Source organism: Gopherus evgoodei, chromosome 2, assembly GCF_007399415.2.
Source record: "Gopherus evgoodei ecotype Sinaloan lineage chromosome 2, rGopEvg1_v1.p, whole genome shotgun sequence".
Taxonomy (NCBI): Eukaryota; Metazoa; Chordata; order Testudines; family Testudinidae; genus Gopherus; species Gopherus evgoodei.
This window is the reverse complement of record NC_044323.1, coordinates 29,933,549-29,954,085: the sequence shown is the minus strand read 5'-3', so window position 1 is coordinate 29,954,085 and position 20,537 is coordinate 29,933,549. Positions and strand designations below refer to the sequence as shown.

At 45.2% G+C, this 20,537-nt stretch overlaps 1 protein-coding gene and 1 long non-coding RNA gene across 4 annotated transcripts in view; one reads left to right on the top strand and one right to left on the bottom strand.

Moving 5' to 3' along the window:
- The window catches only part of LOC115645501, a 46,652-nt gene that overhangs the window by 25,815 nt on the left and 300 nt on the right, over positions 1-20,537 (bottom strand). The window contains exon 1 of one of the 3 annotated variants that reach the window (XR_003998766.1): positions 19,945-20,005. The exons of 1 other annotated variant lie outside the window; for it this stretch is intronic. This is a non-coding gene — a long non-coding RNA (uncharacterized LOC115645501). Of the gene's footprint in view, positions 1-19,936; positions 20,006-20,537 lie in introns of those variants that run through there. One more of the 3 variants, XR_003998765.1, reaches the window with a different exon arrangement.
- ZEB1 (zinc finger E-box binding homeobox 1) overlaps positions 20,091-20,537 on the top strand; it is a 250,650-nt gene continuing 250,203 nt past the window's right edge. Inside the window, exon 1 of the mRNA XM_030550216.1 lies at positions 20,091-20,215. Within this exon, the coding sequence (XP_030406076.1) occupies positions 20,158-20,215 (58 nt within the window). The 5' untranslated portion in view covers positions 20,091-20,157. The remainder of the gene's footprint in view (positions 20,216-20,537) is intronic.

Below are 20,537 nucleotides of genomic sequence, written 5' to 3'. Positions count from 1 at the left end.
GGGGTTCCATGAACACCGCTCCCAAGAGGAGGAGATGGGTGGTGGTTGTAGTCAGGGACTCCCTCCTAAGAGGGATGGAGTCATCCATCCACCGTCCAGACTGGGAAACTCGAGAAGAGTGCTGCTTGTCTGGAGCTAGAATTCAGGATGTGATGGAGCATCTGCCGAGATTGATCAAGCCCTCGGCTGCTACTCCCTCCTACTTCTCTATGTGGGCACCAATGATCTGCTCAAGGTCTTTCTTGGCAGTGTCATTGCAGGCTATGTTGCTCTGGGAAGAAGGATAAAGGAGTTTGAGGTGCAAGTCGTGTTCTTGTCCATCCTCCCTGTTGAAGGAAAAGACCCAGGTAGGGCCCACTGAATTGTGGAGGTAAATGTGTGGTTGTGCAGGTGGTGTCAGAGAGAGGACTTTGGATTCTTCGACCATGGGATGTTGTTCCAGGAAAGATTGCTAGGAAGAGATGGGATCCACCTAATGAAGAGAGGGAAGAGCATCTTCGCGGGCAGGCTTGCTAACCTAGTGACGAGGGTTTTAAACTAGATTCGCCAGGGGATGGAGACCTATGCGCTGAGGTAAGTGGGGAAATGGAATACCAGGAAACACAAGGAAGAGGGTGCAACAGGGGAGGCCTCCTGATTCATACTGAGAAAGTAGGGCAATCAGCTAGTTATCTTAGGTGCCTGTACATGAACGCAAGAATCTTGGGAAACAAGCAGAAAAAATTGGGAGTCCTGGCACAATCAAGGAACTATGATGTGATTGGAATAACAGACACATGACTAGAGCACTGTCATGAATGGACATACATTGTTCAGGAAGGACAGGCAAGGGAGAAAGGTGGAGGAGATGCACTGTATGTGAAAGAGCAGTATGATTGCTCAGAGCTCCAGTATGATATTGGAGAAAATCCTGCTGAGAGTCTTTGGGTTAAGTTTAGAGGCTGCTGGTTAAGCAGCCCTCTTTACAAGCCTGGCCCTCACAGCAGATCAGCAGCTGTTCAGTGTGTGCCATGCCTGCAGCTGTTTGCACCCTTAAGAACATAAAAACGGCCATACTGGTCAGACCAAAGGTCCATCTAGCACAGCATCCTGTCTTCCGACAGGTGCCCCAGAGGGAATGAACAGAACAGGTAATCATCAAGTGATCCATCCCGTCACCCATACGCAGCTTCTGGCAAATAGAGGCTAGGGACACCATCCCTGCCCATCCTGGATAGTAGCCATTGATGGACCTATCCTCCATGAGTTTATCTAGTTCTTTTTTGAACCCTGATATAGTTTTGGCCTTCACAACATCCTCTGACAGGTTGACTGTATTGTGTGAAAAAATACTTCCTTTTGTTTGTTTTAAACCTGCTGCCTATTAATTTCATTTGGTGGCCCCTAGTTCTTGTGTTATGAGAAGGAGTAAATAACACTTCCTTATTTACTTTCTCCACATCAGTCATGACTTTATAGCTCTCTATCATATCCTCCATTAGTTGTCTCTTTTCCAAGCTGAAAAGTCCCAGTCTTATTAATCTCTCCTCATACAGCAGCTGTTCCATTTCCCTAATCATTTTTGTTGCCCTTTTCTGAACCTTTTCCAACTCCAATATATCTTTTTTGAGACGGGGTGACCACATCTGCATGCAGTATTCAAGATGTGGGCGTACCATAGATTTATATATAGGCAATATGATATTTTCTGTCTTATTTTCTATCCCTTTCTTAATAATTCCCAACATTCTGTTCTGTTTTTTGACTGCTGCTGCACATTGAGTGGATGTTTTCAGGGAACTATCCACAATGACTACAATATTTCTTTTTGAGTGGTAACAGCTCATTTAGACCCCATTGTTTTATATGTATAGTTGGGATTATGTCTTCCAATGTGCATTACTTTGCATTTATCAACATTGAATTTCATTTGCCATTTTGTTGCCCAGTCACCCAGTTTTGAGAGATCCTTTTGTAGCACTTCGCAGTCTGTCTGGGACTTAACTATCTTGAGTTGTTTTGGATCATCTGAAAATTTTGCCACCTCACTTTTTACCTCTTTTTCCAGATCATTTATGAATAAGTTGAATAGGACTGGGCCCAGAACAGGACCCTGGGGGACACCACTATTTACCTCTCTCTAGTCTGAAAACTGACCTTTAATTCCTACCCTTTGTTTATCTTTTAACCAGTTACCAATCCATGAGAGAACCTTCCCTCTTATCCTATGACTGCTTACTTTGCTTACGAGCCTTTGGTGAGGGACCTGGTCAAAGGCTTTCTGAAAATCTAAATACATTATATCCACTGGATCCACCCTTGTTCCAGTCCCTACTTTGTTGCAGCCCCTGCTCCAGCCTGCTTCTAGTCCCTGGCTTCAGACGTCTGGCTTCCATCCCCAGCTCTACCTCTGGCTCACATCTCTGGTTAACCCTCCAGTTGTGGGGTATGGCTTCTGTCTCTCTAGTACTGCTCCCTGGTTCCATCTTTGGCTTACAACTCTGGTTTACCTTTTGGCTCTGGCATTTGTCTTCTGTCCCTCTGGTACTCATCTTTGCCTTGTTTCCAGCTCTAACCAGTAGGCATGACTGCCCATGATGACCACTGGCTACAGTTTGAACAGCCCAATACAAAGGCTAGGGTCTTACCTCATGGGCATGAACTCCACTCAGGCCAACACTTCTCTGGCAGAGCTGGTGGGTGCCATACAGAACTTGCAGGTGTGGGTGTCCACCCTGAAAGTGCAGAATGCAGCCCTACAAGCCCAGGCAGCTTTGCCAGCATCGTTGGCTCTTGTCTACCAGACAAGTTTAGTGGTGCTTGTGGTTGGTTCTGCGGTTTCCTAAAACAATCCCAGCTCCTCTTCTTGCTTCTCCCCTAATTGTTCCCCACAGACCAGGCCTGAGGAGGGCTCATCATTAGTCTGCTCACTGGAAAGGCCTTAGCCTGGGCCTACCCTCTTTTGGAATAGTCCAGCACCCTCCAAAGTTCATTGGAGCCGTTCATTCAGGCCATAGCGGTTATCTTTGGTGATCCTCACAGCACCAGAACCACAGAAGCCTCAATGCAAATACTACAGCAAGGGCATCGATCAGCTGCCTAATACACTGCCAAATTCTGTTGCCTCTCCATGGAAACCAAGTGCAATAAGGCTGTGCAGTGTCATCAGTTTCAGATTGGGCTGAATGATGATATAAAGGATGAGATGGCAGAGGTCAAGCATCATCCCGTCTCGACTACCTGATTGACCTACGTATCAGACTTGATGACTGCCTTACTGAGCAGGGCCATGAATGTGGCACAGCCCCTCAAGCCCTGACAATACCCTGGCCTCGAATCCCTCAATTGCACACCTCGTTCAAGAACCCTGGAACCCATGCATGTCAGTGAGGACCTCTCATGCCTGTCTCAGGCTGAGAAGAACCAAATGCCAGACTTTGAGCCTGTGTCTGTAGTGTGGGGGCAATGGACACTTCGCCTTGAGATGCCCTGCAAAGATCAGACCAGCTGTGGGGTTGGAAACACCAAGCCCCAACTCTGATAAGGGGGTCTGGGCTGAGCCCGTCCTTTCCCCTCTCCAGAGACTCTCAATCTCTACATGTGTCCATACAGATGGCAGCAACTACAAATTCAGCCATGACAAATCTCCGACTGCCATTGCAGCACATACTCCCAATGAGCCCAACGGTCCACCTGGAGGCTCGGCTTGACATAGGGACCTCAGGAAGTTTTATGGACCAGGATGTGGTAAGGTCCATGGGATCCTTGCCATGCATAGGAATTCCCCAGATCTGGTGGAAGCCATTGATGGCTAGCTTTGGGGGCCAGTCAATCACCAGGATGCCCCCTTAGGAGTCATTAACCTCCAGGGGTACCAGCAGACTCTTTAGTCTGCCCTCGGTTGTTGCCCATGACCCCTGTATATATTGACCAAAAGGGACAGCACACTTTTGCTCCCACTACTGCCAACAATTCTGCCTTCCCAAGGCCAAAGAGAAAACCAGTCTCCTCTGCTGCTTGTGTCATCATTCAGGGAATCCCTGCTGTGAGAGAACAGGTTCACAGGAATTGGGTGCACCCTTGACTGTCCAGCCTTCCACTGCTGAAATACCTCACAAGTTGTCAATATTATGACCTTGCAGATGTATTTCACAAGGGAATACATACAAGCATACAAGTATTTCACAAGGGAAATATGGAGCCCCTGCACTGCAAATGACTGCCCAATTGACCTTCGGCCAATTGAAATTCCCTTCAGCTGCATATATTCCCTTTCTGAATCAGAGCTCAAGGCCCTTCACATTTATCTACAGGGGAATCTGCAGAAGGAGTTTAACCAGCCATTCACCTCTCCAACAGGGATCCCGATTTTAGTTGTTAAAAAGGAAAGTACACTGGGGCCCTGTATTGACTACCATGCCCTCAATAAGATGATGGTTCGGAACCGTTACCTGCTTCCCCTCATTCATGAACTCCTAGACTGATTACATTCTGCCTGAATTTTTACAAATTTAGATCTCTGCAGAGCCTATAACCTGGTGCAGGTTTGAGAAGGAGATGAGTAGAAACTGCCTTCCACACCAGTATGGACATTTCGAATACCGAGCCATGCAGTTTGGTCTATGTAATGCTCCCACAACCTTCCAGTGCTTTATCAATGACATTTTCTGGGACATGCTGGATCAGTTCATTATTAGGTATCTTGACTACATCCTTTTTTTTTTTTTTTTGCAGCACAACCAGCACAGACTGAGTATCTAAGAAAGGCTTAGCCAACACCGTCTATATGCCAAGCCAGAGAAATGCCAGTTTGTCCAGAACACAGAAGAGTTTCTTAACTACAACATCTACCCTGAAGGACTGGCCATGGACCCACACAAACTGATAGCCATCACTGACTGGGCAGCACCCATGAACATCAAGAGTGTGCAACACTTTTTGGGCTTGGCCAGTTTCTCTAGCAGTTCATCAGGTGTCTCAATCACAGCCCTCCTGTCCTGTGAAATCTCTTGGTCCCCAGAGGCACAATCAGCTTTTTAGCACCTAAAGCACAAATTCATCACAGCTCCCCTTACACCTTGACCACTTACTACCCTGTACTAATGGATGGGCAGAAAGAGCCAATCCGATCCTGGAGCAGTATCTATGCTGCTTCCTAAATTACCACCAGGACAACTGGCTGGCATTCATTTCCCACACAGAATTTGCCTACAACAATTCCATACATGCGGCAACACATTAGATCCCTATCTTCGCAAATTATGGGTTCCACCCTTCATATCACCCCAAAATCCCTCTCAATTCACCATGCCCACTGTTGCTGACCTTGCTGCACACATCTACCAAGTGCATCAAGAACTTAGCCACTGTTTAGAAAAGGATTAGACAGCATACAAATGCTATGCCGACTGACACCATCAGCCAACATCCAACCGCAAGGCAGGGGATAAGGTTTGGCAGTCTATCCAAAACCTGCGATCTGTCCATTCATCCATGAAACTGGACCACAAGTACTTGGGGCCATTTGAAATCACAGAATAACTCAACCTAGCAGTCTTTTGATTGCAGCTGCCAGAATCTCCCAAGATCCACTCTATGTTCCACATCTCCCTCCTGAAACCTTTAATTGAGAATCCCTTCCCACAATGGACTTCTCCTGCCCTCTGCCAATTAATTGTTCAGAGCCAAGAGGAATAGGTGGTCCAGCAGATTCTGGACTCCTGCTGAGTCTGGGGAAGACTCCAATATCTGGATTGACTGGGAGGGATAGAGCCCACAGGAGCGTTTGTGGGAACCCATGGATAAGGCTAAGATTTTATCATGGTTATTTTTAGCAAAAGTCACAGACAGGTCATGGGCAATAAACAAAAAATTCACAGAACCTGTGACCTGTCTGTGACTTTTGCTGCTGCGGCTCCATGGTTTTCCCTGCCATCGTGGTGGCTGAGAGCTGTGGGATTCCCATTCTGCCAGTGGCAACTGGAAGCTGGGAGGAGGGGTGCTCTCTGCCCATGGTGGCTGGGAGCAACGGGGTGACCATATTTCCCAAAGAGAAAATGGGACACCCCCCAGTCACTTGCCTGAGGCGCCCCCAATCACCTATGAGGCTGCTACCCATCACTAGAACCCTGAGGATGGCCCCCTCAGGAGGCTGCTGCCTGTCACTGGAACCCTGCCGGGGCATCACTGGCTGCCAGCTCCCGTCTTGCAGACCCTGGGGTTGATGCAGAGAATGTCAGGGAGGTCTCTGGAAGTCATCGATTCCGTGACTACCATGACCTCCATGACATAAACGTAGCCTTACCCAGGGAACACGTCCAATCCCAGACCTCCTGCACACCTTCCGCTGAGTATACCCCACAAAACCTGTCCGAAGATCTTCTGGAAGCTGACCCCAAAAGGAGAGGGGTTCTGTTAAGGACCAGGCCACCTAGGCCCAGCTGCTGACTTGCTCCATGACTTACTTTACTCCTAGGCAACTAGTGAGCCCAGCCACTCTGCCTTGGAACTGACAGAGTAGCCACAGACCCTGACTGGCTGCTGGTTTAGCAGTCCTGTTTATAAGCCTCGCTCCCACAGCACAGCAGCAACAGCTCAACGTGTATCAGATCTACAGCTACATTTGTCCTTATTCCAGTCCCTGCTCCTGCTCTGATCTCCTCTGGCTTCAGACTTTGGGTTTCGATCCCCAGCTCTGCCTCTGGTTTACGACTCTAGCTGACCCTTCAGTTCTGGAATTCTGTGTCTGTCTTGCTAGTGCTGATCCCTGGTTCCATCTCTGGTTTACCCTCTGGATCTGCCACTAGGCCTGATCACCCAGCAACAGACCCATGGCGCATTTCCTGGACTCCTGCTTACTGTTGACCAGCTCTAACTAGAGGCTGAACTCTTGCTTCTGCCACTAGGCCTGATCACCCATGGCTGAATTGGCTGTACTCAGTCGTCCCCTACTCAGGCTCCTCATCCCAATACCAGTTCCTTGGCCAACCAGTCCCAGTTCTTCCCTAGCCTGGCTCCTCATGTTGCTCTCCCCCACTTCTCTTTCCTTCCCCTTGTCTCCAGTTGTTTCCCTCCAGCCATGATCTCCCCTACGGCTCTCAGTCCCAATCTCTGTGCCTGGGCACCTTATCCTGTCTCCCTCCACCTCATTGTCTCAGTGTCTTTGCTCAGCCAGTCCAAATTCTCCCTCCTCACTTTGGCTTCTTGTCAAAGATCGTCTTTCCTTCCATCCCACTGGATTCCACACCTACTGGTTCTCAGTCCACCAACTCTGTTTCCCTCTCCAGCTCCCAGTCACCTTACTCAGCCATCCCCAGTCCTCCTCAATTTCTAATTTCCCTCTACCCCACATCTCCCTTGAGTCCCGCAAGCTCCTTCTCCCCATCTGTGATCTGTGTTCCCTGCCCCCCAGGTCCATCTATTGCCCCTCTGCATTCGAATCAGGGAGCTTCATCCTCCACACTGCCTGGACCCAGCAGGTGTTGACAACACAGGAGAGCATCTACCTGCTCTCAGTTCTAGTGGCCTGTCCTGGCTCTGGTCTCAGCCTTAGCATAGCCCACCACAGCCCAAAGCTGCAATTTCATGCAAAGTCCAATTTTGCTCCAATATCTTTGCCTAGTCAGTTTCTGGGGTCCCACTCTGAATCCAAGTTTACCCCCCTGCTCCCAGTCTTTCTGCCCAGGCAGTTCCAGTCTCCTCCCACCAGTTTCTAATCCCAGTCTCCTTGCCAAGTCAGCCTAATTCCCTTACCCACTCCTCATCTGGTCTTAGTTTTTCCCCACCACCATGATCCTTGTCCCAATCTACTTCCTCCAGTACTTGCCCTCAGTCCTGCTCTTGTATCCTGTGTCTTCAGGTCATGCAGCGTTCTTCTCTACACTGTCCAGGCATCAGAAAGGGGAGCATTAAGAACACAAGAGAGACAGTCTCCTTGCTCTCAGTTCTGGTACTAGAAGCCACAATGTCTCCCAGCAGCTGTGAGCACTGATTGCAAGGAGAGTCCTGTTCTTCTCCTGCAACCCTGGCCTGGAGCATACTCACTGCAGATGGAATCTTCAGAGATTTTAGCTGCCAGACTCTAACAAGTTTTTATTGCCCATGAATGGGGAGGCTGGGGAGACAGAATCTATCCAGCATGGGTCAGGATGTGGGGTTGCAGTCTTGCCCTAACGCTTCTACTTCACTTATCATCTGGAGTAGCAGCTACAAGCTTTCCATATCACCTGTGTGTGGCCACTGGCATTGTGATTACATAGATCCTGTGGCACTTCCCCAATCCCACACAGAAAGCCAGAAGAGATTGTGAAGCGTGAGAGTTTTACCTCCAGAGTTATTTTCCTAAAAAGAAACTTCATCAAAAATTAAAAGTTAAATATTGTATTAATGCATCATTAAGTTTGAGAGATCTCACGTTCAAGTCTGGAAACTCCAAGAGTTAAGGTTTCTGTGGCAATGCTGTTTTATCCACAAACTTTCAATCTGTCCATCCCTGGTTAAATATAACCCTCAATGTATTGCTTTCTATTACTAACCACCAAATATACAGAATGTGCAATGTGGCCATTGCTAGTGCAATGTTGGAATCTCCCAGTGGAAGCTGGTGAAATCTGAAAGTTGGTAGACAAAAGCAAAATGCAGAATCAGAGCCAATTTGCTGCAGGAGGTAAAGATGATACCATGTTAGGCTTAATATTAGATAGAATCAAAACAAAGTTCATGCTTAGAGAATTTCTTGAGAATTTTCATTGGTTGATTTCAATCTTTATATTACATTACTGTTAGTTTAGTTTAATCAGAATATTGTATAGTAAAGATTCTGATTATTATCAGAATTCTGGCAAAACGTCCCTAAAGCCAGAACACTTTTCAGTTCTCCTACTATTGATCTATGTACTTACTTGCCTGAAACAACAGCCCGATGACACTTTGGAGTGTATGAAATAAGAATATTTAAAATGAAAAAAAAAACTGCCTTGCCATTGAACACTGAATTACAATCTATTCTTTCCTTTTCAGCAACAGGCAGAGTCCCTAGTTCAGGGATGCTTCCCGAAGATACGGACATTACCAGTGCTTTGGAGATAATGCCCCAGATCCTCCAGTCTGATCTGGCTGCTTTGTACTGCTAAGCAACTGTAAAGCTGACTTAGCTAGCTAATGGCCAATTGCCTGTGCCTTGGGGAATCCCTGGGTGACATAAAGGTGCCATAGTGGCACCTATACTACTTCTTTCATGGGTCCCAATGTGAGGGGACAGATATGTCCATGGGAAAAAGTTATGGACAGCAGTACACCTAAACTCCAGCAATCTCTGACGGCTAAAATGGCCCCTTGAAGACATTGTCAGCCAGATGTAAATTAGAACAGTCCAGAAGATCTAACCTGTAGTGGGGGCTTGTTTGTTTCCCAGACTGCCCACAGAGTAGGGGAATGTAAAGGTGGCTTGCAGCACTCAGCCAGAGTTAAGGATCTGGCCCAGGTTATGTAAAGGTTAGCGGTAGCATAGCCAGAGGCGGCTCTATGCATTTTGCCGCCCCAAGCACAGCAGTCAGGTGGCTTTCGGTGGTGCGCCTGCAGATTTGGTGGTGTGCCTGCACCTTTGGTGTACCTGCTGCTGAAACTGTGGGATCAGCAGACCTCCTGCAGGCATGCCGCCAAAGGCAGCCTGACTGCCGGCCTCACAGCGACTGGCAGGCCGCCCCCCGTGCTTGGCGTCCCAGGCATGCGCTTGGGTGAGCTGGTGTCTGGAGCTGCCCCTGAGCATAACTACTTTGCCAGGGACCTGGATTATCAGAAGACATGGTGTGTATCTCCTTTCTCTAAATATAGATATCCTACATTGCCACTTCCCACTATAAGACCCTGTTATTTTGGCAAGCTATAACCATGTGAGCTGAAATTTTCCATGCTGTATGTCTGTATCAGATTGAAATGTTTTGGAAAACTTTAACAAAAATGGTTCAGCCATTTCTGGGAACAAGGCTAGTGAAAAATCCACTGTTTTGCCATGTTAAAAAAAAATCTGACAATATTCTGAGAATCTCTAATGCCTCCACTATTACTAGTGCTTTGGAGATGCTTTGACATGGCTGGGTATAGGTAGTGTTTGTCTAAACAGATTTGGCAGGTTGTAAGAGCCTGCTAATACTGAGAGGGTGATCTTGCTATTAGAAGGGGACTCCACTATATCAAAGACTGGGTGAGAAAAATGATACCTTTAAAGCTGAAGCCATTCTGACTGCTGAGGCAACTCCTATGTTGCCAGCAGGAGATGTCTAATCATTAGGCTCCGGAGCCATGACCTGCTGTTCAATGGTCCCACTGGCTCTTCCTCTGCGAGTGTATCTCAGGGCTTCCCCTCTAGGAGCTTACCCTGCCTCTCTAGTGTACTTTCATTCCCCTTTATCCTCCTGTTAAACCCTAGATCTGGGTTTCTCTCTGCTAGAGAGACCTGTCTACTGCACTGCACAGCAGTCTCATCTCTCCTTCTCCCAACTGAGCAAATTCAGTCTACTTATGGCTTAGCTTAGAGGAGAGATTAATAAAATTGGGAGATTTAAACTAGGAAAACAGATGACTAAAGGGGGGATATGACAGAGGTCTATAAAATCATGACTGGTGTGGAGAAAGTAAATAAGGGAGTGTTATTTAGTCCTTCTCATAACACAAGAACTAGGGGTCACCAAATGAAATTAATAGGCAGCAGGTTTAAAACGAACAAAAGGAAGTATTTCTTCACACAACGTACAGTCAAGTAGTGGAACTCTTTACCAGAGGGTGTTGTGAAATCCAAGACTATAACAGGGTTCAAAAAAGAACTAGATAAATTCACGGAGGATATCAATGGCTATTAGCCAGGATGGGCAGGGATGGTATCCCTAGTCTCTGTTTGCCAGAAGCTGGGAATGGGCGACAGGGGATGGATCACTTGATTACCTGTTCTGTTCATTCCCTCTGGGGCACCTGGCATTGGCCACTGTCGGAAGATAGAATACTGGGCTAGAGGGACCATTGGTCTGACCCAGTAAGGACATTCTTATGTTTCTTCTTCTTAACTGTTTAAGAACTGACGTGGACAAACTACAGCCCATGGGCGAGATGTGGCCTGCGGGACTGTCCTGCCCAACCCCATAGTTCCTGTCCGGGAGCCTAGTCCCCGCCCCCCCCCCCACGTTGCCGTGCGGGCCACACTCTGGCCCGCTGCTCCCGCTGGGCAGCCTGGGGAGCACAGCTGGCTCTGGCTGGGTGTCGCAGCTGCGAGCTCTTGCTGCTGGTAAGAGACCGGGAGGTCCTGAGGGTCAGTCAGGGAGGAGAGGGTGGTTGGATGGGGCAGAGGTTCAGGGGAGGGACAGTCAGGGGATGGGGAACAGGGAGGGTTGGGAGTGGGAGTCCTGGGGGGCCTGTCAGGGGGTGGGGATGTGGATAAGCATTGGGAGGGCAGTCAGGGGACAGGGAGGGTTGGATAAAGTGGTGAGATCCTGGGGGGGCAGTTAGAGGTGGGGGTCCCGGGAGGGGGTAGTCAGGGGACAAGGAGCAGAGTGCGGTTGTATAGGGGGTGGGAGTTCTGGGGAGGCTGTCAGGGGAGGGGGTGTGGATTGGGGTCGGGGCAGTCAGGTGACAGGGGGGTTGGATAGGGGGCGAGGGTCCCGGGAGGGGGCAGGGAGGGGACACGGAGCAGGGGGGGTTAGATGGATCAGGCGTTCTGAGGGGGGCAGTCAGGGGGAAGGAAATGGGAGGAGGTGGAGGCCAAGCTGTTTGGGGAGGCACAGCCTTCCCTACCCGGCCCTTCATACAGCTACGCAACCCCGATGTGGCCCTCGGGCCAAAAAGTTTGCCCACCCCTGGTTTAAGAAAATGTAAAAGCTGATAACATGGAGGCAATTCAGGTTCCCCCAAACTGAAGTTCCAGATGCTGTAAACTGCATTTTTCCTTATTATTATATTGATTACCCAAGAGAATGTTCAGACTGAGACACATCACAATATAGTTAAAATGCCCTTATATAGGATCTGAAAGATAGATGTTACAAGTAAGTTTTATAGTAGGTATTATAGTTGCAAACCCTTACTTTTCTTTAGTCCTTTCAGGCTGAATATTTTTAAAGCAATGGATAATGTTGGACTAGATATAGATGTTAAAGAACTTGTAAATATACTGCATGAGAGCAGACTGGTTGTAGTGAAATATTCATTAGCTATAGCTAAAGTAGTCTAAGACTAACAACACAACTAAGTATGGTAGTTTTGGATTCATGGTCAAGACTGCTTTTGTATATGCAGTGTGCTTCAATATCTTTTTTTTTATGCTGCAAATTAATCCTATGCCTAACTCATATTTAAGGTAGGGTCTAAATTCATATTCTTGAATGAAAAAGGATCATTTTAAACCCTCTCCACAGAGAGGGAAAGAGGTAGAAGCCATAGTTTAATTTTATTCCGTTCACCGTTTAAAGGACAAGCCTACAGTATACTGTTAATAATAATTAACTCAATTCCTTCTGCCCCATTCTTCAAACTATTCTAACATCTGCATGACAAGCTAAATGTAAACAAGTTTACTTGTAAGAATGAAGCACAGTTCTTTGAGTAACCTGATTTGGCAGAATTAGGCCCTGTCTATGCTAAACACACCATATTTTTGTAACCATTTGACCTGGTTACAATACAAACAGTGTGATTGTGTCCACATAGCAAATTTTTCCCCACAACACAACGTGCATTCGCACATACTTTGTTGCCTGGGTATATAAGTGCATTCTGGGAGAATCTGGAGAGGATAATGCCTCAGTAAGGCATAATGCTCAGAAGACACACACACAGAATAACATTTGTCGAGCAATGCACTAAGGGATGTTTTACCACACAAAGCTAGAAGCAGGAACAACCAGTTAATTAGGTTACACAGGCAAGGTTAAGACAGTCCCACAAACACGGCCAAATAAGTTTTACAACCTGGTTAGAGGAAAACAACCATGCATCATTTTGGTCTGATTGCAAGGGTGGCACAATTAGTTACTATCATTATTAAATAGTGCATTAGCCATGACATTCAGGGAGCCAGCTGTGTCAATAACTGGTTACAAACACTTAATTTATATTGCAAATATGATCCAGTTAACCAACTCTTCATTTTAGCACTCCTGATGACTTTGATTTTTACCATCTAGGGAGCAAGTTCTGAAGTCTCATTCAGTCCTTATTCAGGCACAATGCTGATAGACTTCAGTAGTTTTGCCTTCTTAGTAAATACTAGCAAATTTGGTCCCTAGATTAATATCTTTCACCCACTGATGGTCTGTCTCTGCTAAAATTTTTAACTCTACTTAAATTATCTCAAATTAGCTAACAACTTTTATACATGGTCGTGTGGGCACTCCACATTTGTTCAAGGACACAAACATTTGTGATTTAGTGCAGGGCTGAGCGTGTTGTTCTGGATCAACAATTTGTTGAGTATCCCAACTAGCATGTGTAAGTATTAACTAACTCTGAGTTTAGACTCAAGTGCACAGATATCCACCCTGTAGGGAAGCTGATCTACACAGAGGCTTTAAGCTCACTTTTACACTCTCCTGATTCTGCAACTCTCTGCAGAACTGGTCCTCCTATACTATGTTAGAACAGCCCAAGGGCCTGCCAGACTGAAAAAGATAAAAAATTCAGTTGATTGGTGTGATGCAGGACAGTCATGACCCTTTTCCCTTCTATGTCAGTAGCAGGGAATGTATGTGGTACCCAAGTCCCTACATCAGCTCTACAGGAGAGAATCACCTTGCACTAAGGTGATTCTCCCCCGGTCCACCAAGCCAATTTCATAGCCAGAGTATACTGCTGGTGAGGTGTCAAATAGTCACACCAGAGAACTGACCATAGAGTCTGCTTTTCAGATGGGCTAAGGCTCCTTTATATCATTCATTTACACACATCCTAAGATACCTTGGCATTGCCAGTGGGAGGCTAAAGCTCCATTACACAACTGAGAATCAGGCCCATTATGTTTAATACCTTAAGGTTTCATCATGTCTCATAAATTTACCTCGCAACCATTACACTAATCTTAGTCTTTTTTTTTAATAATGATTATTTGTTGTGATTTTTGTAAAAACCACGAAACCAAACAATTCAGACTTTTATTTATTTATTGCGGAGGTTATACTCCTTTTCTGGTTCTCTTTATGCTAATACTGTTTATTCAGAAGACACGCTACAAGCTCCAAATCTACAAATTTTGCAAATATATTGAGCACTTTGCAATATAAGAAAACAAATGAATGACATCTAGCAAGAAAATATGTTTTAAAACTTAAAAAAAAAGAAAAAGAAAAATCTGTGTAATGAAATAATCAAGAAAAGGATTGTCAGTTTGCATCTAAAGAGCTGAGTGAGACAGCTGTACAGATATCACAATAAACAAAATAACTCCAAATGAGAGCCAAACAAGCAACAGCACAATATTTTGAAACAGCAAGGAAGAGGGTGGGTAATAGAGCTAAATCAGAAACAGAACACAAGTTACAGGAGGAAACAAATATGAACCATATGGAAAAATATTCATAACACATTAGTGTATAATTAAATAATATGCTGGAAAGGACACTTATGCAAGTCATCATAAACCTAGACAAAGAATAAATGAAAAATGTGCTGCTCATAAAACTGGTTAACCCATTTGCCCTCTAATTGTAATCTGAGCAGCCACAAGTTCAAACATGGTGACTTAAAGTGGAAAATAATTATATTTTTGGTATATTACTTTGCTACTGTAAATCACAGGCTATAGATTAGTGACTATCAAAGCAGAAGCTCCAAGATATTGTAAGAAAGAGCTACTCATAATCAAATACATGAGCTCAGAATTAATGAGCCACATTGCTAAAAGAAGAAAGTAGAAGAATGTATTTGGAATGGTGGTAGAACTTCCTAGATTACATTCCTCCTTTTCCTAAACAGCAGTTTTTTAATGGAGGGTGTTTGTAAATCCACATAGCTCGTCCATACATGCTACAAACAAGGGCATGGATCCCCAGAGTAAAATTGGTGTAAGAGTGGCGAATTTGTCCTATTCATTAATTTTATACAATGAAGTAGCACAATGGTATCCTCCTACATAAATCACAAAATTGGCATAGAGCATCATCATAGGTTAATTGCATTCTAACAGTAGACCCATCTGTAACAGCATTGGAAATGGAAGGGAGTGAAAAGAATGCAAGACAAACAAAACAGTAGTGAAGTAGTCTGGATATGTATGATTCTTCATATGTTTACAAAGAAAATTTCAAAAGAAAAATACACAAGTCTGAATAGCCCATGGTAGATGTAATTTACACAAGTGGTGCCTCATGGCACTTAACCTTAGTTTTCACTGTGCTTAAGACTTTCTGAGAAGTCTCTTCTCACTTACTAGAGAGATTTGTAGAATTATTTAATTATTTTTATATAAAATGCACATAGTATTTTTTCAGGTTGGTAAGGATGATAATTGGACCACAATTAATTTCAGCAACAGGGCTCAAACACATACAGAGAATTTCATGGTAAAGTTCTCAAATGGAGATATAAGTTTGAAGATAAAAAGTAGATAAAAAACAATATCTTTAAATTTTTTATTTTTGTTGAACTGTATACATAAAATATCCTAAACTATACAATACAATACAATAAGTACTTACATTAATAAAGGAAAAAATCTGTATGGTAACCATGAGCACAAAATATTCCCATTTTACATGGTTTACAATGCACTTGCTCTAATGTGACTGGTTTTTTTTCTTAATACAGTTTGCATCCCCTCCCAAACAAAGACGTTCAATCCTAAAAGTTTCAAGCATATTATGTCCATATTGCACAAATTAGATTCATATTTGACTGGAACTAAATTTGTATAATATTCATATGGAGTTGAAGATTGGGCATTTTTGGTAACTGGCCACATATCTGAAATTCTTTCTATAAAGAAATATGCTTACAAGCCAGGCTAAGTTTAGAAAGAGCCACAAGATACAGCTCTTTGCCCAGACCTTTACAAATAATTAAACTATTAATAACTAGGTTCCTAGATGAAAAATCAGATTAAAAGATGAGGACAATAAGGGGTTTCATGTTTCTTAATTCTCATTTACAATATAAACTGACACATTTAAACTTTGTAAGATGTGCCTAAGTACTACAGTGATAAGCATCTTATAAATGCAGTAATAATATTTAACTAATTAGCCTGTATGAGGAATCAGAAGAGATTCATTAGCTAAAACATCATATTTGACAATGGCTACATTTTATTGTGACAAACTTTTAAAAACAGTATAGTGAGCATATGGAATTCTTCATGAGAAGCTGAGAGATCTGCAGTTGCTTGGTGATTAAATATTGCAAGGTTCAAAAAATCCACTCATCTACTTGTTAATGGTGAGTGGTGGTTGTGGGCTAATCCACCAATTTATGCAAAATCTAGCTTCTCTTTTTTTAGTTGCTAGTCCTTTTGGTTGCAAAGTTAACTTTCCAAATGTAAACTAATTCAGTGCTGTCTTCATGTGACTATAAACAGATCAGTCCAGTGTCCCTAGTATTATTTCTAAGCAGCAGCAGTATGACATTAACAACCCTCCTGTCAGTTTCACTTCTGCTCTTCACACACTGGTGTTCAGCAGAGAAAATGACAACAATTGTCATGTTTTCTTGCTGTTGTTGCTTACAAATCTCCAAGAGAGACGTGTGTGAATAGCAACTATTCACAAGGAGTATCAGATAAAACTGAACAAAATCTCAGAGGTGAGGCTGAGGAAAGTGAAGAATAGCAAGAGATATACCCCATCATGCAGAGCAGCCAGTAGGCTGAAGGAAAAGTAAAGAAGCAGAGAAACTGTACCTCTTACAACAGTTAAGAGGCTCTAGGGAAGGAAATAATCTTCCCCGTCTCCCTCTCAGAAGCCAATAGAAATCACCTTGATAGAAATCGCAGATTCTTTAAAACCAAGAGCCAACATAATTCCCCACCCCCAAAAAGGTGAAAAGTTACAAAACAGAATCAAAACAAGCTAACTGAAGGACACATACAAAGGAGAAGTTTGGATTTTGGTGCCATTTGTGCAAGAGACAACTGTTATAAACCTTTTGAATAAAGAGAGTATGAATGGTGAATTAAACTAATGAGATTTTGCTCCCCCATCTTCTTCAACTGCCTTCTAAAACATCACAAGTTTAAAGAGACTGAAATTCTAGCATAGTACTCCACAAGCAACACTCAGGACAAACATCATCTGTAGAATTACAAGCATTTAAATGTATCACCTGTGCTACTAATACCTTAGGGCAGTGGTTCTCAACCTATTACCAGTGTGGGCTGCATATGCAGCTATGTGTTATGCAGGCCACATCCACACAATATATATACTACCTGAATGGCCCTGAGGGTGTCATATGGGCCACAACTGTGTGCTGATTGGGCTCCATGTGGCTCATGGGTTGAGAACCACTGCCTTAGGCCCACCTGAAAGGTGCTCCATACGACTGGATGTCTGCTTGTATGCAGAGCAACTTGCAGGACTCGGCCTTAGACAAGATTAAAACCCTGACTTACTTTTCACCATTTATATATTTTTTACTCTTTGTAATTTACTCACTTTTAACAATAATATTTTACTGAGGGTTTCACTTGTATTTCATAGTCCATTTCACTTTGTGATTCTAAGGTACCCTCGTACTTGGGCTTCAGAAACCTTTAATTCATAAAAAGATTTCTATCATGGATTGTAAATCTTTTTTAAAAAGGGCTAATGGGCATATCCTCAGCAGGCATAAACTGTCATAGTTTCACTGAACTCAATGGAGCTCTGGTAATTTATACCAGCTAAAGATCTGCCCCTAAATGCTGAGCCTAAATTTACCCAAATTTTCAGAAGTATGCACAAACAATGCTGACATGTGCCTGTAAATGAGGGCTCTGGCATACTTAGGCATGGGAACACATAAATCCATGACTTGCATACACTTTTGAGACTGTGGACTGCCCTGTCCCTTCAACACAATGTACAAAACAAATACACAGCTGCAAAAAATCAGCTTACATAGATCAGAGTTATGAGAAAATATTTAAGAAATCTGTGTAAACCTCATGTTTCAGTTTTCTCTGTCACTTTTTAATAAGAAAAAAGTCACTTCAGTTTAAAAAGCCCATTGTTTCTATAAAATGAGGTCATATACACAGACTACCTAAAGGGATGTGATAAGGTAATTTAGGCTGCAGATTTTGTAGTTTTTAAAATTAATTTTTAAAATCTAATACAAGTAGAAATGTTTTCCCTGAAATTTACTGTGTTCTGTTCAGATTTAACCATTCACAGAAGTGTTAGCAACCTAAACATCATAAAATTCTTCGACTGCATGAGAACCAGGAAGTGAGAATAACTAGAAATAAGAGGGAAACTGACTAACTTATTTTTGTTCTTTAAACTGAGTGAAATGTAAAAAGTAAACAAAGAGCATAAATGGTAAAAGATCAAATGTCTAACATGTTCATTTTTTTAAATAACTTAAGGTATTTATTAAATAAATAAATATGTAGGCTTTAATTTTAAAAATAACAGCATCTTTTGGTGTTTTATAACATCTCCATCCCTACTCCTCCCTGGTAAAGTAGAAAATATGGTTTGTTAAAAAGATATTTGACTATTTCTTTACATTGTGGAGACAGCTCACTTCTCATCCTGTTTTTTCTTTCTTGATTAGAGCCCTGTAATGCAATATCAACATCATTTATGTAAATCATCCCATATTAATACCTACACTTTGACGTACATGACAAATCAATCACTTACTTCATATCTATATGGTGATGGAGATGATGGTAAGAAGTAAGTGAGGTCATGCTATACAAGTGGAGGAAGAAATGACAAATAGGGAACATATATTATGTTTTGAAGCTGTTCTGGCTACAAGTGGAGCTTCTCTGCAATTTTGCACTTGGGAAATCAAACTTAACTCTCTTCTTGGCCTCAGTTAACCTTTTATTTCCTAACACCAAGTGTATTTAGTAAATCAGATCTTCCCTATAGGCTTGTACACCAAACAAAGCCAGACTTGCTAAATCTCTCCAGCTATTTTGAGAGAGATGGTGAGAGAGACTCATGTGGAAGACAGGAGACAAGACCTGCCCCTAGTGTCTTTGGGGAATGAGACAGGCCCATTTTGGGGGGTGAAGGGGAAGCAAAGACTCCTTCACTGAACATAACTTTTAAAGCAAGTATCTCTGTTCTGGAGATGACTGAAAGGGGATTTTGATTCGAGAATTTTGCTATATAGGTTAGTATCCCTGCCCACTAGCATACCCGTCACAAACGGAAAACCCCCGCCCCCTCTCCGCACGGGGCCCCGGGAGAGATCCCCCTCCCGCACACCCATGCTCACAGGAATCCCCGCCTTCCTCGGTGGGGATCCCCCTCCTGCACACCCCAGGCCCAAGGGCATCCCTCTCGCCTCCCGCCCACAGGATCCCCCGCCCCGCCCCCGGTAGGGATCCCCCTCCCACATACCCCGTACCCACAGAAACCCCTCTCTCTCAGACACACCGTACCCATGGGGATCCCCAGACCTGCCCCCGGTAGGGATCCCCCTCCCCGCACGCCCATGAGGATCCCCCTCCTACACACGCCGTACCCACCCCGCCCCCGGTAGGGAGCCCCCTCCTACACACGCCGTACCCACCCCGCCCCCGGTAGGGAGCCCCCTCCTACACACTCCTTACCCACGCGGACCCCCTCGCCCCGCCCCCGGTAGGGATCCCCCTCCCTCACACCCCTTACCCACGGGGATCCCCCTCCCACACACCCCGTACCGACTCGATGCTCCGCCCCCGTTAGGGATCTCTCTTCCCTCACACCCCTTGCTCATGGGGCTCCCCCGTCCCTCTTTCGCTCCCAGTCCCCGGCTCCACAGCCCGCACTGCGCTCTGCCCTACCCCGGCACCTGCGGCAGGAACTTTTCCCTCTTCCCCGTTCAAACGTGCTGCCGTAAAGCACCCGTCTCCCCTGGCAACAAGGTTCCGGCCGAGAACTAGGTGTAGGAAGGTGATGTAAAAGTAAAACCACCCAGTGTCGTAAACCAGGTCCGGGGGGGAGGGGTGGGAGGGGAGGGAGGGGGAGGAGGTGACTGGAGCATTTAGACACAAGCGAGAGGATCATGGCGGATGGCCCCAGGTGTAAGCGCAGGAAGCAGGCGAACCCGAGGCGCAATAACGGTCAGTCAGCCCGCAGGGCAGCGGCCCGCTCCGCGCTGGGCCGGCTCCGGAGCCGGGCCGGGCCGCCTGGAGTGCAGGGGGGACGGGAGAAGTAGAAAGTAATTTCCTCGCTGGGTGCCCGGCTCTCTCTGCACCGTTATATCCGCTACCTGGTGCCTCCCTCGCTCCCTCCCTCCCTCCGCGCTCGCTCCCTGCCTCCCTCCTCCGCCTAGTGGTGCCTCCTCGCTCAGCCGCCTGTCCGGGACCGTTACACGCTGCCTCCCCCACACGCCCGGCAGCGGCAGCACCTTCTCCTGCCGCTCCCCGGGGCGGCGGGTCCCCC